The following is a 27,544-nucleotide window of genomic DNA, read 5'->3' as shown; positions in this document are numbered from 1 at the left end:
GCTGGTCAGGAGCAGAGCACAAGGATACAAGAGTGGCCAAAGTCAGCCCTGAGATCCTTCTCACCCAGCATCCTGCCTCTGGACCATGCCACTGGTAGATGCTCCAGGAAGACCATAAGAGCAGAGCGAGCACATATAATCCTTCCAGGTACTCTCCTCCAACCCGTGCAAAACTATGCACAATTCACTTCATATAACACTATTTCACACACACGCTCCTATTGATTGAGATGGTTTTAAACTGAGAGAATGAATCCTCCAAATATCCTAAAACAGACTAATCAAAGAAATAATCTTTAAACTTTTTTGATGAGTATCTATCCTATTTTTCCCCTCTCCAGCCTAGGAAATCAGCCCTTTCAGTCACTTGACTGTGGAGTCTTCTCTTTTGATGTCTTCTGACTTCAGCAGCTCTTCTCAGTTTTATGGGCTGTACTCAATTTTGTCGACTATTTTATGGTCTGGATTAGCTCCCATTATTCACTAATTCTCTCTGTGAGAGAAACTTCACAGTCAATAAACATTTGTTTAAGGACTAAAATAAAATAGTTAATCTTTTATTACCATAAGAATCAACTGCAAGGAGAACAGTCCAGGATGAGAACAACTCGAATGAAAGTATATCAAACTACTTAGGCTGAACTGCAGGAACAAGTCAAAACTTTACAGAAAGTAGAGCTGCACTGCACAGCAACAGACAACCAGCAGCACTTGAGGGACAAAAATGACATATGTAGTCACAAACACTGTAAGAACAACTCGCAAGTGTGGATTTGAACATCACAGATATCAAATGAACTGTTCAAAGGAAAAAATTCCTTTACTGGAGGAAATCACCTATAGACTTATGATTTCGAATGCTGAAGATGTGCCTTCAAATGGATAAAAGACAGCTGGCTTGAAAAGTGGTGTTGTCTTGTAGTGCCCAAAGTATCGTATTCTGTAGGTGCCCGGCTCTGTGGCACTAGGGATATGCCATTCAACTGTCGCGTTGCTCCGACCACCCGATCCTTTGGTCCAATAAAATCTAACAGAAAAATGGAAAACTAGAGTCAACAAGAAAATCCACTTTCATTTGTTTTATTCGCTCAGGAGCTCAGACTGACTAATCTAGGTGGAACAAGATGAATTAACTCAAGTTCAGTATATTTTAAGAGCTCTTTTTTTTTTTAACCTTTTCTCATATATTCAGGCTATTAGAGCAGCAATCAACAAACCAACACAAAACACAGGAGGGTTGAGACATATCTGGAAACACTGTACAACAAGTCATTGGTCATTTCTATCGATTGAAAATATTTCTACAAAAGCATTCTCATGTTACCAACTCCATATCATAAACTCCAGACAACATTATCCCATGAGTAATATTCATCAGTTTAGTCTTCCCTGAAAAGTGGAAGTGGTGAACCAAGAGATTATGTAAATAGCTGAAGGTTGCTGAAAAATCTGTCAATTTTTAGCTCAAAATTTTCAGCCATTTCCTTCCTACCAAACTCTCACTTTCTTTTATAGGCTCGTTGGGTAACTTTTAAGTAAGTTTTTGGGAAGTTGAAGTGCCTGAGAGCAAAAAAATCCCCCAAAACAACAACAACAAAAAAACCTAAGGCAGATGCTTTCTGAAGAGGTCAACAAACAGCAGCACACACTTCCTACCATCTCTCCACCCCAGCAGGCCCCAAATGATATTCAGGTCTATTGGAAGACAGAACCAGTTGAAACAACACTGTGGGAATTTATTTATTTCAATGACAAAAATTGTTAGAAATCTTCTTCACTTTAGAAAGGAACGTCAGGTCAGAGAGGGATCAAACACTTCTACTCAACCTCAAGGCTATAGACAGAAAGACAAAAACATCCCAGCATCTGGTGGTGAGGGATTTTTCAGCCAGCCATCATAGAGCACCTCTTGGGATGATAAAAAAGATTAACTTGCTCTTTTTTTTTTTGATGCTGCCAGTGAAAGGCACTGTTTGATATGCCCTAATTGTACCCAGACCAGACATTCAGTAGGTGCTACCGCTGCTCTGTAACTTTGCACATTTCTGGTTCACAGCAGCAGCTGCAACTGTAGAGCTCAGCAGTGATTCATTAAGTTCATGGCCCGTGGTGGGAAATGGGAAACCATAACATATTTAGAAAACATCATTATTTGCTTTCTTTTTCTAAATAAAAATAAATGGTCCAAGAAATCTTAATGAGAGCTCAGTGAACTAAGAACCCTGCTCTGGGATTTGGGAACTGGAACATAGCTCAGATCCCACCTGGGAAGAGGCTTCATGCAAAATGAGCTCACAGGGATTTAACTCCACATTATCTCTATTGATTGTTTGCTAAAGGCAGGCCAGGCAAATTCTTCTCCTCTAGCTAGGTTCATCCTCCTAAATAGTCACAAGAAAGCTATTACAGAGTACATCCCACGCCTCCACCCCAGGCACAAGATGGTTCAAACACTTCTCCCTGTAAGCATCAAAAGAGCATCCAGCAAAAGTAGAACCTGAATGGAGCTTATCACTGTTGCAGTGGTGAACGCAAGACAAAGCACAGATAACAGAGATCTCATTCCCTGAAAGCAGCTCCTCCTTCAGTAAACCTTCCTATCTTTTGACCCCTGAAAACATGCATTTTGCAAATGTGTCTATAAGCTATTTAACACTTTGTAACACTAAACTAATGAATAAGGCCTTCACTTGTGTTGCTCTCCTATTGCAATGCCACCAAAGTCAATGGGAGCAAATTTTAGTTTTTCTAATATAAAAAAACCACAGTCTGACTTCACTAATGTCTGGTAGGGATGTTTGATGCTCCCCGTGCCTATCACCTTGATTACTGATATTGCAAAGTCAGTGTTCCTTGTTTTCATTATTTACAAAACTATTTCCCCTTTCTCGTATTGTTTTCTGCATTCACGGAGCACCAAGAAGGGAAACAATTGCCATCTGCAATTTCTTTGCCCTCTGATAAGTCCCTTCAGACAGGAAAAGGCAAAATAATTCCTCTTTCTTATCAGCAGAAGTACTCGAGCATCTTTGCAGAGCAGGCTAGATCCAAAGTCCAACATTTCTCAGGAAGAAAAATAGGATGTCTAGATTTTTTATGGCAGCACATCCCTAAAGTTTTGCCCTTTTCTATATTCTTCAGCTTTTTGAGAGGCATTTCATTAAAAATTTTCAGTGTTTCTGTCCAAGATTTTGGAAAATCTTTGTAGGCAGGGCTAAGTATAGCTTATGGTATGTGAATACAGAGGATAAAATGCCAGCGCTACCTTATTTAAGTAGGAAACTTGACAAAAAGCGTGCAATTAAAGTGACAAGGTAAAACAGCGCTAGTGTTAAATAAAGGCCAAACACTTAGACAGGCAAAGCTCCAAGTACAGGTAGGAATAAATCTACTGCATTAGGACAGGCCAGGAATGTGTCCAGGGCAGAAGAGAAGTACATTGGCTTTTATTGCACGGAGACAGGCAGCCTGCTTGAACCACATTTAATTGTGTTACATTATTAGAGCGTGTCAACGGGAGACGGTGGATTTATGCTGGAGTTCTAGCTACCAGAATAGATTTAGAGAGCAATTGGTTGCATCTGGGCAGAGAGAATTATGCCCTACCAAATGCTAGTCATAAATTCAGAAAAAAAGACCTTCCTGATGAATCTGAGCTAGCAGGAACATTGCCTCGCTGATCTTTGAGGATATCTGTTTGCGCTGGAACATTGCAAGGTCAGGAGATTCCCCAAACAGACGTTTTTCAGGGGGCCATTCTCTTACAGATAGGTGAATGTCCATTTTTATTCAAACAATGGAATAACTTCTAAAAGAACGGCTTGACAAAAGATCCCTTTGTATTCCTATGGCATATACTGACTTCTGATGTAACTCCAAAAGGTGATGTTAGCTTTGCCACTTAGTGGACATTTTTCCTTATGCCGGACATCTCCAATCTTAAACTTGTTTCTTTCTGAACTTCTTTTAAAATATCTAGCATTTCTACTTTACAACGTACAGCAAAGTACAGACTTTATAACGTACAGCAAAGTACTGCCTGGATGCAGGCTATGAACAAATTAGACTGTGGTTAGCCAGTTCCCAGCTCCACAACCAAGCAACCACAGAGGTGGATAAGTTATCTCTCCATTTGTAACAGAGATCGCTTGTGGCTCCTTTCGGTCATTACAAAAGACAAGAATTGCCTCTTATAATGTCTCCACAGAGTGAGGTACCGAAGGTCTAACTTCCTACTTCTTGTGATCTGCTGACTAGACTTGAGACAAACTTTAACCTGCTAAAAGTCACTTTGCAAGCAACACATTGCAAAATGAATTATCTGATCACAAATTATTAGACCTGGACTCTATTCTACAAAAAAGAGGCAGCCATACTCATCGGTCTTGCATAAATTTCCAACGCATCTTGAACTCTGCAGCATTACCTCGGTGCTGAGTAAGGTGATCCCTCATAGTTACGCAACATCTTTGCATTTGTAGTCTTAACTAGCTTGATAAGCCGAGCGCAGAATGGCTTCTTCTCTAATTCTTGCTCTCCCTTCTACCTTTCCCAAAGTTATTTCTGAGGAGAAGGCTGAGTGCTATGGTCTGGACATGGTAACCACACAAAAGCAGACTGATCTGTCCCCACAAAGAGCATCATCTCCAGGGGCAAGACCAACCTTCAGTTTGGAGATCTGAGAGAAAGCACGTTGCGGTAGACTCAAATTACTCCATGGAGTTTGTGAAAGGGTGAAATCTGGTAAGGGCACTGTAAGTCACTCACCTGGTCTCCCAGGAGGCATCATTATGTACCACATGCCAGCTCCCTGAAATGTTGATGTATCTCTCTACCGTCAGGAAGTTGTGTTCCGTCTGGAATAAAAATAAGAGAAGTCACTAGCTCTGAAGGGACAGGCATGTTCCTTTTCTAGTGTTTCATTTACAGCTGGAGAACAGGCTATGCGTCTGTGTGTTTTACTGGCAAATTCAGTAGTTACTGGCAAAAATGTTTATATTTCCTGCAAAGCACAACTTTACATTTATAAATGAAACAGAGAACATGTAAAGAACCTGGTCATTAAATAGAGCATGGGCAAGTAAGGCATTTGCCATCAGTTTCTATCCAAGATGACTTGACGGGGTGAATTTTGTACTTTTCTCGTTGTCTTTGTTTCTTTAAAATCATATACCAGGCTGATAGGATGGAGACTAGAGCCCACCCTTGTTCCTACGAAAGGGCACTGGATACTGAGAAAAGGTATCTAGACTGATGCATTACACAGGTGACTTCAACTTGAACAGTGCAAAGAGATCATGAATGATCCATATCTGACTTCAGTGTAGTGCATTTGATATGTCCAATACAAGACAAAGCGATCTCTAACAAATGGACACTCGCCCAAAATTAGGACTTTGCTTCAAAAACATTGTGGTGGTGTGAATTGCCAGAGCACATGCTTAAGGAAGAAACTTCTGAACAGCCAGCAAAGAAAAAAGAACTAGAAACAAACGATTTTACTCCTTTTGAAACCTGAACGTCAAAGACTAAAACATGTAAGGCTGAGGCAGTAACTAAATATTAACCAGTCCATAAAAGCCCCAATTCCAGCATTGTTGCATTATATTTACCACATTCTCCGCAGAGTTCCTTGGGTTTGCGCTTACAAAAGTTACTTCAGCAACTTCTCCCTGTGGGAATATTAAGATTTGTTTTAAAGACTGAGTGGTATTTTGCACATTAAAAACATGCTTTTAAGAAGCCATTGATAAGAGTTTTTTGGTTTTTGTTTTTTTTAATAATTTCACTTGTTGCAGTAGGAACGGACAATTTATATCCTGAATTTGTATGCTGTACTATGCCATTCCACTTGTCCTACTTGCAAGATGACCTCCATGGTATCACATTTCTGTGTAAAGGAGGGAAGGAAATAAGTGACATTTTAAGAATACAAGACCTCCCTGCCTTCTTCTTACCTGTCTCCTGCAGATAGGCCAATGAGATGAAAGCCCTTGCTCTGAACACCTTATCTAAATTATTAAGTATTGAGAACAGTGAACTCTTTCTGACATTTCATCTCATTTACATTCTATACCAGAGTCATCAAAGGTGACCTGATTTCTGCTTGTAAAGAAATCGTTGTATGATATTTGCCTATTTAATCATCAACTGTAGTTTTATGTGGAAACAGAGCCTTTAGAGTACTGATGCTTCATCAAGTCACTAGTGTGGTTATCCATATGTCGGAGGTAAATCTTGTTCATCCACAAGCTTCACGTTCAAGGGATAAGTTTGATTCACTACTAAAAAGTGAGGAAGTAGAGAAGCATTTTGAAACAGTTTTTAAAATTGAAGAGGACTCTTTGACCTTATTCATGTGTGGAAAATACCAAAAGCAAAGCACACAACATATGCATAGACAGCAGAGTGGTTAAGACAATCAGGGGTTTTACAAAGTAGTCCATCTTCTATATGTAAAAATCTGCCTTTTCAACAATGATATAAGTCCACTAAGAGCAATGATATCTTTCTGATTTGAGATCCCCACAGTCCTTTAGAAAACAGGCTCTTTAGGAAGATGAGTTAGAATTTAAGGAAGTTTTCCTAAACAGGAGTTAGCAAGTATCCTTGAAGCTCTCACCACTCGATACTGTTGTCTCACTTCTTGTAGCACATCCCCAAATGTCTTGTTCGTCGGAGCCTTATCAGCACTGACAGCAGGCACCAAGGTCAGGCTAGTTATATTGAAAAGTGGGGGCTCTGGACCACTCGGCAAATCCTGAACTGTATTCTGGGAGAAGAAAGATGCGCTTACGATACGAAACTATAGATGTCAACTACCTCTGTGACGAATCATACCAGTGCTATGGCTCTTTAACAAAGTACGTGGCTTAAACAGACTTTAACAACAAGAGCAATAAAGGGAATGTAAAAGCACAGTGAGAAGATCCCTGCTTGTGATCCGTGTTCAGAAACAATCCCGGCCGGACACAAACTACCCTGTTGTTGAGATCCCCCAAATCGACCTGCTAAAATATCCTACGGCAGGCAGCTCCCACTCAAAGGTATGTTCCAGCTGCGCATATTCACATGGTCCACAGATGCAATGGTAACAAATATTGTCATGTACAGTAGAAATGCAGCAGATTTTTTCCTCTTGGTGGAAAAGCAGCAATGTCAGGCCATACTAAAATTTAGTGATGTGGAAGCCTCAACCATTGTAGGTACCTATATTCCAAACTTTGTACCAAAATTTGCAGAACTTCGAGTGGTGTGAGGTTCTCGTTATAGGAATTATTTTCATACACTATGAGAATGTCTCAAAGGGGCTACTTAAAAGAAATAGAAGTGTACCAATAGTATAACCTCACTGAAGAACAAGTATAGCCGTCACCTTTTACAGGATTTGAAAGTGTTTAGCAGCATGTGGCATACAGAAAGTTTTGTTTACCGTAGCAATAGCCCTTGCCAGTCCTCTGTAGAGCTGAATATAAGCTGAAAGAGTGTGTGGCCCATAAATAGTCGATGCTGCCTCATATCTTTGAACCTAGAAAAGGACAAAATTGGAAAAGGAGGGTTTGAAGGAGTCTTGAACAGTTTATATGGCTCATTCTACTCGCCAAAGACGAGACGAGCACTGTACCTGCAGGGGGTTATTTAACGAGTTCTGAAAGTCATCTGTGACAGAGATGTACACCTCCCTGGAGATTCATTTCCAGTACCTCAACCCCTTTACTGCCTGGAAGACAGCCTAACAGCTCACCTAAGTATTGCTGCTGCCATTCAAGGTCATTCTTCATTCTCCTATCCGCCACAAAAAAGGAAGACAAGTTATCACCCCTACATTTCTGACAGCTTTTTATTTCCTTAAATTTTTAATGAGGTAGGACTTCTCTTCTCCTACTTCTAGGGTTGAACAACCCCGGTTCTTCCAATCTTCCCTCCCAGGCTAGGATTTCTGAACCTTTGGGATCCATCCAATGGTCCGTGTCCTCCTTACAGCACAGCATCTACCACGTCCTTTTGGGACCTTTAAAACTACTTCATGGGTTTTGCAAGCTATATTTCTGCCTTTTCTACAGCAGCCTGACAGTGCTGATTCACAGTCACCTCATGATCTTACATCTCCAAACCTTTCTTTTGGCAACTTCTCCAACTTGTGAAGATCATTTCTAATTCATCCAGGTCATCAGAAGAAACACTGAAAAGACCTGAACCCAGAAGAGCTCCCGTCGGTATATCTGACCATTTCCGTACTGAGCTATCCAGAACTACTCCCTAGCAATGGTCAGGAAACCACTTTGGCACTTGCTATTTCATCTAGGCCAGAATAAACAAGCAGGCGTCAGGATTTCTACCAAAGATTCTCATGACTTTTTTCAGCTTTTTGCGGCAAAGAAAAACTACTGCACATGTGCATAATTACACATCAGTATCATCCCATATAGTAAAATCTGAACCCAACCAAGCATATTCAATAGACAATTTTAATTGTTTACCTGGTATTCTTCATAGGTGGCGATGTAATGGGTGTAGACATTGCACAGGCCTGCAATTACAACATTCATTCCTGATGTTCCCTGAGACTCAAATTCCTGAGAAAGGAAATAAATAACTCTTCTTGCAATAACTGCTTAATTCCCAATTATGTATTATTATTTACCAGGGCAGAACGCAAAGTTCCTGGAGGCGGACGTTCAGGAAAATAGCCCTCAAATGTAATTTGCCCTGTATTAACATTTTGATTTCCATTCAGTGTCAAAGAGCAAAGAGACTCCCCACAGAGAAAGAGGGTAAATGATGTCATACTCCAGAAAATGCAACAAATTGAATACAGTTTCTTTCAAAGTCTAATATCTGTATTCTCCTAAAAACCACAGCACTATGATATGTTGTGAGATAGCCTCAGTGAGTTATGGGGACAGCAGGTAAAATTAAGAAGGTATTCAGACTGCAGCTGAAAATAAGATAAAATCAATCTGCTGAATAGAAAAAATATATATATACGTGCCATTTTTTTCCAGTTGTTCTCATGTTGTAGGAGCTAAACCCCACCACCACAGAGGCTTCAGAGACAAAACTTCTGTTAGCATCAGTTATGCCAGGATTTCAGTTGATTTCATTTGTGTTGACTTAACAGATTGAAATCTGATAGGTTTGCTTCTTTTGGGGAGGATATTCATCTTTCTTGCATGTCAGTAAGTGCATGCACAAATATGCATGAAGTAATTGTGAGAAAGAAACCTCTGTAAGATGTGAGACCCAGGATCCCAGATGGGAGGAGGCAAGAGAAAAAACAGCACAATCAAGAAATGAGAAGTTCCAGACACACTGCTCTCTTGAGAAACTTCTTCCTCAACTACTTACACTTCTAACAGCTTCCCGTAGTCTACGTCCAGACATGGTCCTAGAGGTAGTAAGGGAATAATGTCAATCTCCAGTAAAGCAGAGAACACAGGGGGTGTTAAAGAAGGAATCAATTGTTTTAAGTCCAAAAGTCTGGATATTTATCTGAGTCTTTCTTGGGGTATATTACAATCAAGTTCTTGATTTGTGTTTGTCATTCAGAATGAAAGCCAAAACTTTAATATTTTTCATAGAGCAGAAGTCTTTTATTTGGAGCCAGCGAAACACTTGCCTCCTGATCATACACGTTTAGTTTGGCAACATCAAAACATAATAATTGCTTTTTATGAAATCAAAACTCAGGATGATAGAAAAAAGATGATAGAAATAAATCATTAACCTATCCAGATTTTTACCATTTTATCATCAATGAAAAATTAAGACCAATGCAATTCATCATTCCAGTATTTGTGGCATGAAGAATCAAAGTTAACGTGTTCCTTTCATTTCAATGAAACTGCATTCTGCAGTGAAGAGTTAAAATTACTTAGGAAGCTCGTTTCAATCTCACTCATAGATTGGCCATAGCTAGTTTATAAAATGAGGAAGAAAGTGGGAAACTCCAGGTACCCAGAGGAGATAGTGTACAAGAGACCATATGCAGTGGACATATACGTGTAGTGCTTGCAGAGCTACCATATACTGGGGACAATTTTTAGCCTAACCTCCCCTAACCCCCTTCTACACTGAATTATGCACCCACACGCAAAAGTACTGCATGGGGTTTGAATGAAAACATGCCAGAGGTGATATATAGAACAAGACCAAAAATACATACGTAAGCTCTCCAGGAACAGCAACAATTGCCAGTGACCCAATGGTAGCAAGCTGAACATCTACCACGTCAGGATGCCATGGGTGAGGCCAAGTCATCTAAGATGAAAAGAAAAAGTAGATATGACTTTTATAGAATAATAGCAAGATAAATAGCTGAAGCATTTTCCTTTCTATAGTCTTAAATCAGACAAATAAAACTACTTTGCATAGTAGTCAGCCATGTCAGAACGCATTTTACCTCCTATATTGCATGTACAAGAAGTTGTTTGGTCATCACACACAGATTAAGGAGAGACAAGTGTAAGTACAATGGGTGCGGCAAAACCATTTGTGCTGGTGGAGGGGCACCTTAAAGCAAAATAGGTGAATAAGGTCAGTGTAGCACCTAGGAACAGAAACTTCCTGAGTAGAAACTCCCCACCTGCATGGGAAGATGATAAAAGGAAATTAAGACCACCAGCAACTCAAGAGTGACATGGCTCGGGCAAACAAAATGCAAAATCCTAGTACAGAAAGGCAGAAAGATTTTGAGGAGCAACTTATTAGGGGCATAAAATGAACGATAAAACTTTGTCAAACAGACTAGAAGCTGGTAGGCCTGCCAGAACATCTATAAAAGGATGCTCAAAGGTGATACAGCCAGAAGAATAAAGTGTAATTTATTCTCAATAACACCAGCTTCGATGGAGAAGCTGGGGTGGGAGGAGGCTCTACACTGGAGTATCTCTTTAGCGAGATGAGCCAAGGAATCAATTGAAAATGAAACAGCACTAGGAAAGCTTTTAAAGAGACTGATGAAAGGAATAACAATGAGATGTCTCATCCAGATGACATTCCCTAAGTGCTCTAAAGGACCTTGGACATGATCCTGCTGCCCTACCCTCTGCAGTACATTACATTTGCCTCGAAGCCAAAGGAATAGCAGGTGGAAAACGTGGCATCAGTTTCATTTTAAGATTCTAAGTAGGACTTTGGGAAAGTTCAGCAAGGACAAATGCCATGTCCTGCCCCAGGAAAAAGCAGCCCTATGCACGGGGACAGGCTGGGACTGATTGGCAGGAGCAGCTCTGCAGTAAAGGGTCACAGCAAAAGCACCAGAGACCATGGCACAAGCTGCAGCATGGGAAATCCCAGCTGGCCCTAAGGAAACAGTTGGTCCCCATGTGAGCAGTGTTGCCCTGGAAAAGAGCCCTGAATGGTGGGGTATCTCCACCCTTGGGGATTGCCCAGACTCTCCTAGACACGGCCCTGAGCAACCCGCTGCAGCTGCGATATTGGCCCTGCTGTGAGCAGGGGTCGGACCAGAGATCCCCAGCCAGTGGTGTCTCCAGCCTCAGTCTGGCTGTGAGTCTAACTGTAGATGAATAAATCTGGCCTTAATACATGTTAGAATTCACAGAACTGGCAGACACTTGCATAATTAAACAGAAAAGCAGAGAAGTCAACAGGGCATTTCTCGAAGGAAGTCATAGTCTGGTGGAGGTCTTTGAAGACACCACTGAGAATGTGGGTAAGTTGATACCGTCCCTGGTGTTTCCAAAAGGCGCAGCAACAAGCTACCTCATCTCACACAGCCCAACATGTTATACAACAAAAAAAAAGGTCCTCTCATGGATTAAGATAGGAAAGTGTGGGTAGGATGGAAGAAAAGCCCTTCCAGAGCTATTAAATACAAAGACATGAGCCCCAGCAGAGGATGTCCTGAAGCCTGAGACTACGAGGAAGGAATGCTGAGCTCCATGCACCGTTTGCTTTCCCTGATCTTAGGTATTTGTCCAGATCAGCAATCTCTGTGCTTTTCAGGGCACATAGCAGTGTATCCTCACCTCTCCAGTGCTAAAGAGGATTGGCTTGGGTTCGTGGCATGCTTGTGTTTCGTTGGATGGCTCTCCCAGCAGCTGGTCCCGGATGCTGTCCCAGAATGGATCCCCTTCTACTGCACCTGAAGGGAAAAACGTCTTCATCCACTGATCCATCAGCTCCCGCAGCAGTTACTGGGCAGAAATCTTCTTTATTAACCGCTCCCTCCTTATCTAGAATAGGATATTTCTCAGCAGATTCTGGGTATCTCCCTTTTCTAGGGTGGTTTGAAATGCTGAGATTTAGCCCACATGAACGCCATCAGCTCCACACTTTGCAATTTGTTCTTGCTACTCAGATACTGCCAAGACTGCCTCAAGGCCAGTTCTTTCTCCTCCCCACTCCCCGTTCAGCACTCTTCTTCCTTCAGAGCATGGTCATTTCCTTGTCTATATGGCTTTTGGCAAATACAGACAAACTTGCAAGGGCATCATAAGATCACACCTTTCTAAAAACATCCCTTTGGAGACTGTGTTTCAAGCAGCTGTTGATGTTCTCAAAATGACTCTGAGGGTTTGAATTTATTTGGGGGATGCCTCATGTCTTTCCCATTTGTATGAAATCCTATTGACATCTCTTCCCTAAATTACCTTGTGTAAAATTGAAAGCCCCCACTCCATCAATAGTACCGGCAGCAAAGCTGTGTCCTAAGGCTGGTTTACATGTTTTAACCTTAATTAAAAAGGAAAAAAAAAAAAAGAGAGAGAGAGATTTTAAAATCAGTTCTCTTCAGTGCGCCAAGTCCTGCTATAAGAATACAACATTTCTTCCTCGGTGAGCCGTCCCAGGCCTGTGTCCATGGGAGCTCCTGCCCTTACTGTGTGCGTGGCGTTTAACTCCACCGAGACATCACTCATGTTCACCCACTGGTGTGCTGAGCTGAGAGGTCCTGTGATCTCCTGGGAAGCGGTTGCGTACATCTCCTAAAGCACATACATACAGTAAGCAGTGTCAAAGTCAGCAAACCAAAGCAATGCAGCTTGCCAATGTAGAATAATCTCTGTAATGGGTGTAAACCCTTGAGGAAGAAGAGATCAGGCCCTCAGTTCTCCTGAGATTATCTCCCTGTTGCGAATTCAGCTGCATGAATTATTTCCTTATTCTGTTGACATCTTCTAGTGACATCTTCCAGGTGTTAAAGCAAGAGCATATTTCCCAAGCTTCTTTGTTTCTATCATCTTGTCTCTAAATCTTGTATGCCCCAATTCCTGCAAGCTCTCCCTCGCCCAAGTAACATACAGAGGATACTCTTTGGCGAGCAGTTCTGTCTTTCTTTTCACAGCGAAAACATGCATCTATTCCACTTTGATGACAACATTTTGCTGTTTGAAACCTTTTGACCTCATCCATATTACTCATGGCTCAAATGAAAGGAAAAGCCACTGTCTCTACTACAGGAGATGTTAGAGTATCTGCATTTCTCACATCTTAGACTGACCAAAACAAATGTTTTCTATGGGAAAACACATACTTCATTGCATTCGGTGCTTCCAAACACACAGATTTTACTATGTATTTACTATGTGGATGACAGCCAAGTCATTCTAATTTGGTCATCAGCTGTTCAGTGAATGATTTTTCTGACACACATATCTAGAATTGGTACATAGAAAGTGTTGCCAAAAGTCATACAGGTTTTGCAACATTTCCTTTAACTGTAGGAAGAAATAGAGGACATCGCATTTGAAAGCCAAACATCTGGAGTGTTAAAACGGCAGCAATGTTTTCACTCTCCATTTGATACAAATGCAAGAGATGTCGACTGCGACAAGAGTTTCCCTAGGACAAGCTTTGACTTGCAAGTCACCATCAGTCTGGATTGATTTTAGGGCAAACATCTATAAACGGCAACCAAAAGGAAATGGCCATCATCAAGCCTTCTGCTCTTATTCCTTTACTGGATCTCTTCCAGTTCTTACAAGCTGCTGTCCCTGAAACTGTGCCAGACACGTCCTCTTGCTGACAACCCTCAAGTAACGCAGATCCACAGAAGGGGAACTGGTGAATTTTGGGCTGAAGGACCAAAGAAGTGTAGGTGAGCCAGCGGGCTGGAGCACACCAGCTGAATAAATGCAAAGTCAAGTGTGGTAGGATGAATATCTTTCATGGGTGTTTAAGCTAACACATTTTAGCTCACACTTGCATTAGTTTAGGAGTGCGATGTCAAACTCAGCCAACAAGTGGTATGTGATGGCATCTCTGAGCTCTTCTAGGAGTCTTCAGCACCTGCGATTTTTCCCACCATGACTCTTTTGACATACATGCATGGAAGAGGGAAATTATAAGGGAGCAATATCCATATTCTATACCAATAAGGAGCAGAGAGATTAAAACCACAAACCAACATTTTAAAGTTGCAGGCCTATGATCATACATCTGAATAAAAGTGCACGTTTTTTGAAAAATCAGGCAACTTCTTTAGCATATAAATATGGATTTTAGTGTACTTTAAGCCTACAAACATTCACAAAAATAGATGCAAAAATTTGCTCAAATGAATTTTGCCTTTTTTTTAATAGCCACATCCGTGCATACTCTTAAGGCAAAAACATCACTTACCTTTGCTTTCAAGTAGATATTTTGCCCTATAATTCTTGTACTGTCAAACATGTCAGTACCAGGACCCATGGCCATGCACATCTTTGCCTGTTAAGAAATTTTTTTTTAATTCCAGTTATCTGTTAACACAAAGAACATAACTGCAGAGTGACTGTGCAGTGGATGAGTGCACAAGTGATTTTCATAATGTGGGAACTAATTACTTTTTGTGAGCTGTCTAAAATTTTGGGCACCAAGTCACTACGTTAACCTCTGATTTTATTTGGACTTGGGGTGAACAACCAGAAAGCTGGGTGTGCTAGGAAAAGGCACGGTGAGTTCCTGAAATGGGTATCCCGAATCAGCCAAGAAACAAGTGATTTATTCATGTCCTCTTCTTGCAGAATCGTCCGCCACCTGGCTCCATATTTGCACCTCCAGCATGAATTTGCTCCTTAATAAAACTTAATGTAGATCAAGAATATATACTTACCCCACCTACAGGACAGGTGCTCTGTGGGTTATCGCATGAATCCCCTGTGTTTATGCAGAATGGGCCTTTGGTATTGGGAGACACATCTCCCAGGTTAGAGGATGCAAAAGCAGCAACAAAAGAGCCCTGTCAAATAAAGACATAGACAGATGGGTTTCAGTGCCTTGCAGTGATTGCAAACATCACCTACATCTTTCCCTAAGGGTTACAAATGTGCAACATAATGCCAAGACTGATATTATAGCCAGCTGATTGGCATGGGACACTGATATTTACTTCTTAAGTGCCTGGGAGGTTTGATGCTGGGATTTAGGAGTGCCCCAGGGGAAAAGCCAGGGAGAAGAGGATGCACTGGATGCAACTGCCATTGCAGGTGGCAAAAGGGGATCTTTACACCATTTTAGTCTCTGGACAATGTTTCTTCTACCTCTTCCAGCTCAGCAGCAGCAATTCACTCTTGTCCATAATTCCTAACGTTACTGACCAGATGCTAATGGGTCAACATAGCACCTTGCACATGATTTTCCTTCTGCCGGGCTTTCACCATGACAGATTTAGAGGGTGAGAGCCGCTGCATCTGACTGCAGGAGTTAACATCAAGCGGTACTTATAAAGCAAGGCTGGTTACATACACCGAGTGTTAGTTGAATTCATCTCTCTCAGATGATGCTCTCATTTTAGAGATACCATGCGTCAACACCAGCTATTTAAATACATTATCAGCTCTTTAGCCATTCTCCTGTAAGGCTGTTAGATGCAATGTGCCCACCAGGCTAGACAGCTAAATACTGACACCTGCAAACACTTCCACACATACTTAACTTTGTGTGTATGTCAGCTCGCACTGACTTGTACCCATAACTATGCACTACTTTTGTTAAAAGCTTTTAGATAATCTGCCATAAAAAGAAATGTTTGCAAGTAGAAAATGAGTAAACTTTCTTTAGTTTCCATCTTTGGTGTGAATGGCATGTGGTCCTCTGCCCAGAATATTAAAATGGGAATGGGCAATAGTTTCCAAGCTGGAGATACGCAGAGGCCACTCTCTTAATCAGCTCATGATTCAAAGCGTCCATGAGGTTGGTTCATATCCACATTCACATTTCAGGGGAAATAAAGCTTTTTAAAGAAGCAGTGTTTGCTCTCCAAGGATGGAAGTGCCCCCAGGACAAATGAAGACCAGAAGGCAAAACTGTTTGGGAGACTGCAAGAAACAAAGTTGACCACAGCCTTGATCCTACAACACTGACACAGTATTGCATTCCCTTTGGCTCAGCTATGCCACACATGCCTTTCTAATGTTTTTATTATTTTCAGTAGTTGAATCAAAATAAGTTGGGCTTGCCTTAAAAATCTAAATAAATGTAGCTGGCTATTATTTTGGAAAGCCATGAGTACACCTTGTAATTTCTCTTTGCTAGAGGCAGAAAAAAGTAAATAAGGCAAAGAGTGCATCTTTGTCTCCTTTTGCTGTATTTATCCTGCTGTCCTATTTCATTGTTTGAAAGAACCTGTTTTGGTGCACAAAAGGTACCAATCAACCTGTTCTGGTGCATGTTCTTTCCCATTATTTTTAATAGTCTTAAAATACTCCCACCTCTCCCGGAAGCATCCCCTTGTTCTTCTCCTGTTCAAACAAGTAAGATGCATAGCCCACGTTGTCACTGTTCACTAGGTGGTTGGTATTGTTCATGCTGACTGGATGGATTGCAAACCAGCTAAAGCAAAATCAGAAGATACATATAGGAAATATATTATTCCATCTATATGTTTGCAACTGACTAATGAGAATGTTATTTTGTGGACTAAAACCCAGACTGTGGATACCCAAGGTTGGATTAGCAAGGCCAGAGTTTGTCCCATCCTCTCCCTTCCCAATTGGGAAGGCTCATAACTAGGATGGCCCACGTCTTGGGATCACAAGAGCTTGGCACTGCAGTAATCAGGGCCACCAAGAGCTATTTCAGTGTTTCATGGCAGTTCCACCCCATGAACCTCTTCCCAATTCTCACACTCTGCATGGAAATCCTAAGAAACCAGCAGGTGAGAGAGAGGGAGCAGGCAAGACTCCTGGGGAGAGGTGATCAGACCCCCTTTCTATTGTGTGCAAAGAGATGCAATTACAAGAAAAATGGCAATGTGAGTATCCTAAACACAAGTAACTGGAAATAAATTACAGTTTGGAAGGTTTCTTATTTTCTTGCTTCAGAGAAACAAGAAAGTCAGCAGGGTAAATAAGAAACACTTTCAGTCTTACAAAAAGGTGCCAAACCAACAAACTATGGAGCTCATAGCAGCCAGTAAAGCCCCCAGTGGATGTCCAGTGCACCATGGCTCAGCCTTCAAGATCACAAACATTGTGTTGATACCACTATTTCTGTTGCACCGTAATAAAGCTCCATTGCCTCACCAGAGCTACTGAGTTCTTCAGCACTATGCACAGCTAGTCATCCCCTTCCCCAAAGGAAACCAGCTTGCCCTGCTTTATATGCTAACTAGACAGCTGGGTCTATTTTAGATTACTGCTGTGCTCTGAAGCTCACTGCAGCTTGAAAAGGTCTTGCCTCCATGTGCAAACCTGCCTTTTCAGCTGCTCAGCAATTGCTCAACCCTTAAAAGGGCAGAGGTTATCAAACAGCACTTGGTTAACTGCTGTGTGTGACAGCTGGTAGAAGAAGGAGCTGTAATGGCCCCTTATGTCCTCTGAATGCAGGCAGCTGTGTCTCCCTTCCACAGCACTTATGCCTCAAGAGAGATCCTTGGCTTTTTTCCTTACTTCCTTAGCTGTGACATCAGGAGAAAAAACAGTTACATAGAAAAACCTTTCTGTTCCTCTTAACACAGTCATAACCCTCACTTGTGATTTCTAAATGAGGAAATCAAAATGTTGACTTCGTTACTGTGAGTTACTTCATTTGCCTGGCCTTGAGCTCTAAACTTTGAACAGCCAAACACTCAGGCTCAGATCTCCTGATAGGATAGGCGTCATAAACGTTACCTCTTGGACAAGGTAACTCAGCACACAGTGTTCAACACCAGGAATGGCATGCGTTGCATGAAGGATGAGGCATTAAAAGAAAATAATCAAGAGATCAAGAGAAGAGAAGTCAAAGAGGGATCCAGCTGCACCTTTTGCTGCCCAAAGGGGTTACAGAGAGGCAGGCTCTGCTTAGAGGGGCACAGCAAAAGCACCAGAGGCACCAGCACAAGCTGCAACAAGGGAAATCCCAGCTGGCCCTAAGGAAACAGTCCTTCCCCAGGCAAGTGGTGCCACCCTGGAAAAGGACTTGGAGGAGTGGGGACTCTCCATCCTCAGAGATTGCCCAGACTCTCCTGGGTACAACCCTGGGCAACCTGCTGTAGGTGTGATGTTGGCCCCTGCTGTGAGCTGGGGTCAGACCAGAGAGCCCCGGGGTGCTTCCAGCCTCTGACTGGCTATGACTGTGTGATCCTCCTCCCCTTTTCCACACTGTTGAGCAAGAAGAGATTTAGATGTCCAACATCCAGCTGTGTAGGGCGGGTTTTACAACCCTACAAAGGAAGAACAAATATGACCATCTTCCCCAGACTCTTTTGTAAGCTGAGGCCTATGCAGATGTGCCAGGAGTGGGCAGAAAGCTAGAGATGGACCAGATGCTGCTATAGCTCCCAGAGCAGATGAAGAACGCTGTCCTGTTTTATGCACTCATAGACTCTCACCATAAACTTATTCTTCATCCAGAGACCCTCTGGTGACTAGCTGGGAGCAATGAGAAAGAATGATTGTTGAAAAGGAGAGATTGTATAGAAAGGAACTGTAGAAAGGGAGTTGGACCAGAAACTCCCAGACATCCCTTCCAACCTGAATTATTCTATCATCTTTGCACAGATTCTAAATAACAGCCCAAAAGTGTTATTACCAGGACAGCCTGAGGGCCACTTGCCCAAGTGTCCTGCCTCTTGTGGTTTCTGGGGTATTTTGGTTCATTAGGATTTGGGGAAAAAAAATATGTTATTTCTTTAGTCAGTACCTGATAAGGCCCAACTCCTGTCCATTTGCAGCTACCATCTTCAGGATCACCATTTCTTTATCCGTGTTGGATGAATACCTGGGACAACGAAGCAGGGAAATCCCGTTAAGCACCACAGTTGCAGTCCTGCTCTGTGTTGCTCAGACGCATTAAATCTCCACCGGTTGAGGAAGAAAACAGAGAGGCTATTACTAAAGTGCAGTCAGACCTGAGAGGAGCATCTGAAAATATCTGCAGAATAGAAGGGAAGAGTTACAGCTTTCATTAACATCAAGCACTGCTCCTCTGGATGACGGAAAGTGGACCTCTCTCTGAATACAACCTCATGCACAAAGGATAGCATTTTAATGCCACCCGACTCAAATGCTAACATCTTCTAATGACATCTTCTTCCGTTTTTTAATGAAGCACAAGGTCAGACCCTTAACCAATGCTCTCCCGTGCTTGGAGGAAGCCGGAGGCTCACCCAGCCACAACTCTCAGGCCCCTTCGTACAACCTGTTTTAGCAGGGAGCAGACACTCAAGCACCCAGGATGGTGACAGCGTCATCCTCTTGCGGTCCACATTTTGAATCATCCTATGGATGACCAGAAACACCTGCTCTGAGATAGCTGGGTTACAGACCTGATCAGAGAGCCCCTTTCAGAACTCTGTTTCTTTGCCGTTGGAAGAACCTTTACCTGCTTCGTTCTGACGCTGGATTCTGGAGGTAAGAGTAAGGGCTTCTGTTGATCTGACTGTTTTCTACAGTGCCTCTGTTTATAAAAAGCCTTCCTTTCTTCATGTTCTGATGTGCTATATCAATGCTCTGAAAAACAGGAAGGCAGGGAATATTAGCCCATGCGTGGAAAAGAGAATCAGTTGTAAGGCCTACATGAGATCATCTGGAACAACTACCTGTTCCCTCTCTCCCCATCTCTCTCTCCCTCCATCCCAATTTCCAATCTTATCATGTTAATTTTGGAGATTTTTTTTTTCTTTTTTAACAGTCTAAAATTCTAGAAAGTGATGAGCATAAAAATCAAGATTTTGAAATAAATTAGAACCATCATTTTCTAAGAAAATACTTAAGGCTTTTGTTTGCTGACCTGATTTCATTGGTAAATACAAACCTGTCTCTAAGTGTGTTTTAAAATCATAGCATTTGGAGATGCTATGATGAATATCCCAGAAAGCTCCATTAGTCATGAAGACATCTCCCCGTTGCCTTTCCCCATGTTTACAGGATCTCATTTCATTGAAGCAGAAACACCTACCTTTACAATGCCCTTCACAATGGCCTGAAGGGACGGTTTGATTAGTCCTTTGCTAGTCAACCAGAAGAGGGTGTACTGGAAATAGCCAGCAGGCCCTGAATGCGTGTGGGTGCCACTGAGAATGACATTGTCCTGTTGGTACAGCTCACCATACTTGCTCTTCAATTCCTTGAGCACCTAAGAAGAAGGAGGTAATCCTACAAATCCTCTTTCATGCCCCAAAATTGCAGAGGTTTGTATCAGCCCTTGCTAAAAAAAACAATCTCTCATCTGACTCCCCACTCTTCTCTTTCTCCCCGATACTCCCACACTAGTGGATTTTGGTATCAAGTTGGTAACAGCCTTACAATAATTGAATCTTGTAAGTGAAGAGCCCGATGGCCAACTTACGGCCAATCCCATATCACCCAGTGAGTCCCCACTTCTCTTCCATTCTCTCTCCCTCCCTCGGTGGTGCTAGAAATCCAGAATTACACAGGTACTGAGTGCCGCGTGCATTCATGATAAGGTTTCTAGTAAAAAAAGCACAGTCAAAGTGTAGCCTCAGTAGCAGAGACAGTTCCTCAGCATAGACATAGCACATCTTCAAGTCTCTGGAGTGAGGAGATGCCAAAGCAAACTGGGCAATGTGCTAGCATGTTTGTTATTGTTAAGCAATGACTGCAGCACTACCGTTAATACCAGTGACAACATAGAATAAAGTCAGACCGCGCAGATTGCTTGTTTCCATTCACATACCTCCAACCTCAGTCTCTGAGATACCATTCCTATGTCAGCGCTGACGAACACTACTCGTTTGGAGTTATCAGGCTCTGCCACAATGAAAGCTCGGCTGTAGAGTCGTGTGAGAAGCCCACCACCCACCTGGTCAGGGTTGGCATAACCCATCTGGAAGGGAAGAGGTCCATCAGGCTCATATGGCCAAAATACTGAGCTACATATTCACTTGTACATGTATTTCTACGTAGATTTAGCAGCGGATCAAGGGAATTATATCCAACCATTGAAAGTGTGGTCATAGGCTAGTTCTTTTTTAATAGCTTTTAATATATACAGAAACCAGTCAACCTCTAAGTGCAAGGCAGTCCTGCAGAAATACTCCACGATTTTATCATTTTTCTTGTGTAGCAATTGATTCATACAAACACTTTATCATTTGTGACCCAAGCCGCAGTAGAGCTGCCAGATTCAGAATGGCATCCTCTTTCAATGAACAGATGGTTGAGCCATTCAGTAGCAGTGTCTGAACTCAGAGGTGCAACTGTCTTGCCCTATGATTGCAAGAAAGTTCACCTAGTAGTTAAAGACAACTATTTGGTAAGGCAGTCTTTAAGCCAGAAGTTCTGCAAAGAATATGCAAAGATGAAAACCAGTATTTCACAGACCCCCACGCTCAATTCCCCATACGTACCAAAGGAATTTCTGCAACGGGCCCTGTGCAGTCAGCTCGACCTACGCCTATTAAGTAGTTTCCCGAGCCATCAGTTGACGGGTTCTGAGTTGATGTTGGTCGACTGGAATCTATAGTAAGAACAGATTAGTGGATACATGAACAAGCAGAACAACACGACTTTTTTAAAAGCAAAGCATGCCTAACAAACCTACTGGAGGACGCAGCAAGCCTGTAGACAAGGGCATCCAGCTGATATCACCTACCTTCCAAATGGCCCTCGTCAAAGGCTCTTACAGAAGCTACACAGGATGGGTTAGGAGGGAAGCCTGGGATGGATGAACAACCCAGTAAGGGACAAGAAACGGAGGAGAGGAGGGGACCATCCTGGCTCACAGTGAGTGGGATCACACGGGGAGCTCTACATCCTGTGCCCTTTGGCGCAGTCATAAATGACCTAGAAGGGACTTCACTATGCAACTGCACAACAACGTGACAAAGTTTGCTGACACTGCTAAGGTATGCAGGGTAGCAAAGCCAGCCGTGAAGACTTGCAGAGGGAGCTCACAGGACAGAGCCACTGGGCTGTGTAAAATGCACAGTGATTCACTGCAGGGAGAAGATGAGCTTAACTTTGCAGAAGATGAAATTGTCTGAGCTCACCACTACCATGCAGGAAACAAATCCTGTGGTGTAATAGCTGTTTTCATGAAAACTTCAGCTTAGAGCAGTGAAAGAAAGCGGGGAGCATGTCAGGAACTATCAGGAAAGGACTAGAGAACAAAGTAGGGCACATCCTTATGTCACGGTATAAATCCCTCGGGCATCCAACACTTCCTGTGTGCAGCGTTGGTGCCCTCGTCTCAAAAAAGGGCACAGCAGAGCTGGTGCAACTTCAGAGATAGGCAAAGCTAAGCCCCCAGGCAACTTCCATATAAACAGCAAAGACAAGGCCTCCCAGAGGAAACCGTGTCTCCTCCCACCCATCAGGAAAGTGTGGAAGTCCTTCTACAGGATGGGCAAAGCATCTGGAGAAAGTCATGGATGAAAAATCACCAAGGGATATTAAATAAAAAAAAATTAAAAAGGAATTCTCTCTGTCTCAGGAAGTCCCAGAGCCACAAATTAACGGAGGCTGAGATAACACTGTGGGAAAATATTTGTATGTGCTTTGTCTGTTCTGATAGTCTTCCCTAGTCATCTGTTGCTGGCTGCTTTTAGAGACAGGGTAGTGGGATAATGGGATGCTCCGTTTTCCCAGTACGGCCTTTCTTAGGCTGTTATTTAAAACAGAGGAGAGCTGAAATTCTCACGTATGCTGCGGACTGATCATACAAGCCCCAGGTATTTCTCTCACTTAAATAGGCATAAATGAACAGGGTTATCTGTTAAAACTGCTGTTTCACCCCTTCTTCCCTTCACAGCTGAGAGGGGAATCACTTGTGCAAAACTTTTACGTGTTCCAACACAGAAACGTGAGGAAAGTGTGAACTCTATCCAATTTGAGCTCAAAATCAAGAACTTGGAAGTTACCATTCCTGATGTGTGAGGCGATTTCCCATCCATTGGGAGAAGCCAAAGGGAAAGCCCTTGCTCTGGGAAAGAGCTCTTATCAGGTGGAAACAGCTAAAACTTCCCTTGAGCTTTTATCTCTGGGCATACTAGAAGTGAACTGAGGGTTACTCTGGGCAAGATGCTCCAAACACCCAACTTCCCTGTGCCAGGTGAGGGGGTTGGAGGTGTACGTGGGCTGTGATGGTATTGCAACTGCTAGGAAGTTCCTTGGTATCGTACCCGGAGCAAGGGGCTCTCTGGATCCCCTTCCGCAGAGCAGGGAGAGGGAAAGAAGGTAGCAAACATCCTTGCGACCACTCTAACCCACCCTGCACCAGGGCCTCCAAAATGCAGCCTGGAGAGATGCTCTTGTTTGGCCACCATGCTCCTGCCGCGAGAGCCAGCAGAAGCAACAGGTTGTGATTGTGCGAGAGGATCACACACATCACACCCACAGAGAAGACTACAAATGCTCAGCAGTTACCCAGGAACCCTCTACCTGTAGCCCATTAATTTAAATTACTGCACCGGGCACATTGCTCAAGGACAACATGAGCTTGCAACTAGAAATGAACAGAAAGTGCAGAACTGCCCCTTAGGTAAGAGCTCTCTCATTTCTCTGGGTTGCAGATGGGAGCTTCATAACCTGTTTTGATTTTATTAAACACATTTTTAAGCTTTCTGAAAAAGCAAGCTGCTTCAGGTGAAAATGGACTAATAGGTCTAGCTGCTGGGCCCATGGGCATGCCATGTATACGTCACATCACCCTTGAGCGGGGCAGGGTGAGTAACTGGGGTGACATTCAGATTCATAGAAACCTTGCTGCCTCCTGCAAAAAAGGATCAGATTTTAAAACCCTCAGATCCTCGAGAGATTCAGGAACAAGACACCACTCTGGCTGTTATTGCAGTACAGGATGGTTATCCTCAGGTGATGGACATTGCCTGACCCTGAGGGACAGATTTTGCTTCATCTCTGCTCTGCGGCAGCGGGAGGGGAAGACTCATTTCAATGCAATCTGCTTTTTTGTCTGTCCATCCTTTACCTGCTGTATCGATTTATCTGTACGGTCTCTGAGGCAGGGCTTTCTGTGCCAGTGCCTTTGCACAGCGGACAGCAGCCTGGGATCTCCGACCCCAGAAAAGGTTTCTGGCCGCTGCTGCTTTAAGAAGAAATCAGATACTTCCACTCCTCCACAGCCCTCCTTGTGCAGCACCCTCCACCCCAACAAACCCTCTAGATTTCAAGCAACTGGAGCAGGATGCGATGGAGGGATTGAAACATCCCAGCTTGCCTTCAGCAGAGGCTTCTTCCCTGGGGAGAAAGTGGAGGACAAGCAGCACCAGGGTGACCGCCGTCATCAGCGTCAGGAAAATGATGAGCACCACCTCCAGGCGGGATAAGGAGCACTTGGACCTTCCACACATGGTGGGAGCACACACTGTGAAAAGAGAAAGGAGGACATATGACAGGCAGCGGGGACAACCGCCTGGCGTTGGGCACGTCACACCCAGAGCAGTCGCAGATCACACCCTTGAAGAGCCCCATGCACTCGCTGGGCTCTGGTTTGCGTCATCACCTTCCATCCCGTTCTTCTGAGCTGCCCAGGGCGGGTGGCAGAACAGCCAGCATGCAGTGATAAGAATGAAAAGCAGTGACAGTGATTTTTTTTTTTTTTTAAATCTGCTTAAGACAGTAAAAATATATCTCCAGTGAGCTATGATGTCTCCCTGTCGCGAGGCCTGATAGGACGGGGAGAATGCCTGAACTAGCAGACCCAAGCTTCTGAGAACACTTTGCTTGAATCTTTTGAAGAAATCTTTTCAATAAATTCCACAAATAAAATAAATAAATCCAAATAAAAATAACACAAGTAAAGTCCACAAATCTTTTAAATAAAGCCAAGTCTTCCACCAGATCCTGTACAGCAGCTGAGAGGGATATTGCAGCCTGAGACTTGATAGCATTTCTGCTGCTCATGCTTGGAGCAATATTGCAAAACAACAATTATTATGATGATGGTGATATTAATTTAGGAAACACAGTGCAAAACAAACATATACCCAGCTGGAAAAAAACAGTGGTTGTGGTTTTTTTGTCCCATCATTATAATAAAAACCCAAACCCACGAATTTTAGGAACACAGCATGTTTCTCCCTTCCTCAGGATTGCCTGTGATACAACACAAACTCTAACACTTCTCCCAGTGAGATCCCTGATTTCCCCCGGACCATAGCAGCGCTGGGAGCAAAGCGCCCAGAGAAAGGCACCCGTCCCTCCTAGGCATATTGCATCTGCTCAAACACTTGGAGACAGATTGCTGGAGGACCCACCAGGATCCATGCTGTGAACAATGCAACCATTTATAATCAAAGGGCATCACAGATTTCCATGATAAGACCCTGCTTTTAGATGCTAACTTTTTTTCATCAAACACTGAGCTCCTTGGATTAGATTTTTGCATACCATTCTTCCACCTCAGACACAGGTTTATTGCTCTTTAAAAGATTAACAAAAAAAATTATTCAAAGTAAGACTATGGGGAAATACACTATTTTACCCTGTATGAAAAAACAACAGTGACCTCCTCTTTGTCCTGCTCTGGCATCCTAGATTTGCATCAAGGATTTCAGGTTTCCCTGGTGGGACTGGCACTTATATCAAAGATATGCCTTTCGCCCTTCTTGCATGCATCTGTCCAAGTTAGAAATAAGCCTTTAAAATAGCTTTGGCCACTTTCATGCATCCTTAGATGTGCTAGTAGCTAAAGCTTACTGCAGATCCCACTTCTCTGCACACTGCTGCCCATGACTGAACCACATATGTGTCATCCTCCAAAGGTTTGGGTTCTTGTTTTAAAGAGATGGGGGGTCTCCACCCTCAGGGATTGTCCGGACTTGCCTGAGCACAGCCCTGAACAACCTGCTGTGGCTGCAGTGTTGGCCTGCAGCGAGCTGGGATCAGAGCAGTACTAAGAAATCCTATGCAAACTTACCTTGTAGCACAGCTTATTAGAAATTTCCGTATTCTGGACGATGTATGGCTTCAGTACGTTCAATTCTGTTTGTAGCTGAGCTTCCTTGCATGTCCTAAGGTCTAAAGGACCTCTCATAGCTTGAAAACTGACTTTATTGCTGCTGTAGCCCTGTGAGTCAGGCACTGCACAAGATAAGAAGAAACAGATCAATAATTTTTATCAAAAAGGGAAGTAGGATTTTTCAACACATTTATTTTAGATGATGAACAGTGCCTGTCTCTCTAAAATAACCTTTCTGGGATTGCACTGGTCAGTTGTGGTGCACAAGGAGTTTGGGAATAAGGCTTCCTCCCTCTTCTTGGCTTCAGCATAGCTCGACCTGCCTTTGGGCTGGCCTCTTCTTCCTATCTGGCCAGGTCTCCTAATCTCTGTGGAAGGTCAGTCTCCAGGATTGCCAAATTTTTTTAGAAAGTGAACTTGAACGTGGGAACATACCCTCAGGTTTTAAGCTCGTTTGCTTTTTCCATTGGCTTTCTGGCCAAGCCACAGGCTGGTTCTATCAGGCATGAATTCACCAGCTGCTAAAGCATGCTTTGCCCAAAAAGCTTTGATGGTTTGCTCTTCCCAAACCCAAAGGTCCCATTCCATCCCATCCCTGGGATGGTAGCTGTTTGCCGTTGCTTGGGGAGGGAGGGAGGTGGTGAAAGACCCCGTGAGCACTATGCTGTTTCTTCCCCCAGCTTCTCAAACTCCCATGTGTTTCAGGGAGAATTTAAGGATGGGATCACCTCCAACATTTTCTGTCATGCTCAGCTTTCCATTAGCCAATCATCACGGGAGATTTGGTCTTCCTCTTTTTGCCACCATTTCTCTTGCACCCCCAAACTCAAGGGTTAATATCCCAGCTAGCATCAAGTACATGGAATTTGAGTTATTGTTTCAAGGCTGTATTCAGTATCTCCTTTTGACTCAGCAATTCTTGGACTGGCTGGTGGGAATAAGTAAGACTTTCCGATATGTTATCTTCTTGCTGCGATACTGAAGAAACTTAGTGCCCCTTCCACTGGCTGAAACCAATCTGTTTTGCCTTAGGGGATGAAAAATACCCCTGGGGAGTTCTGCGCTGTTGGGAATATCCTACTTAGGGGAAACACCTGGACCCAGGAGTCCAGGAGAGACCCTGATGGCTCTGCAGCAGGCCAGCTCAAGACCAGCAAGGTTTATTAAATCCAGCCCAGGGTCCACCGATCCATGTCAGGCTGCGTGTCGTGCCTGTCCCAGGGAGCATGTTCTGGCTCAG

At 43.1% G+C, this 27,544-nt stretch overlaps 1 protein-coding gene across 1 annotated transcript; it reads right to left on the bottom strand.

Moving 5' to 3' along the window:
* Positions 1–584: 584 nt before the first annotated feature.
* Positions 585–26,450, bottom strand: LOC106489032 (putative neutral ceramidase C). The gene is made up of 21 exons (XM_067299489.1): positions 26,263–26,450; positions 24,562–24,708; positions 21,734–21,843; positions 21,061–21,210; positions 20,323–20,499; positions 19,747–19,874; positions 19,066–19,143; positions 16,653–16,773; positions 15,056–15,181; positions 14,584–14,670; positions 12,843–12,947; positions 12,615–12,696; positions 11,991–12,106; positions 10,166–10,260; positions 9,349–9,388; positions 8,481–8,576; positions 7,433–7,528; positions 6,623–6,772; positions 5,613–5,672; positions 4,768–4,856; positions 585–1,027 (listed from the first exon to the last, which is right to left on the bottom strand). Exons 2-21 carry the CDS (start codon positions 24,692–24,694, stop codon positions 838–840), a joined length of 2,229 nt encoding a protein of 742 aa, XP_067155590.1. The 5' UTR covers positions 24,695–24,708; positions 26,263–26,450; the 3' UTR covers positions 585–837.
* Between the last annotated feature and the right edge of the window lie 1,094 nt (positions 26,451–27,544).

Source organism: Apteryx mantelli, chromosome 7 (genome assembly GCF_036417845.1).
Source record: "Apteryx mantelli isolate bAptMan1 chromosome 7, bAptMan1.hap1, whole genome shotgun sequence".
Classification (NCBI taxonomy): Eukaryota; Metazoa; Chordata; class Aves; order Apterygiformes; family Apterygidae; genus Apteryx; species Apteryx mantelli.
Note: the sequence above shows the minus strand (reverse complement) of the source record. Positions and strands in the feature narration are given on the sequence as shown.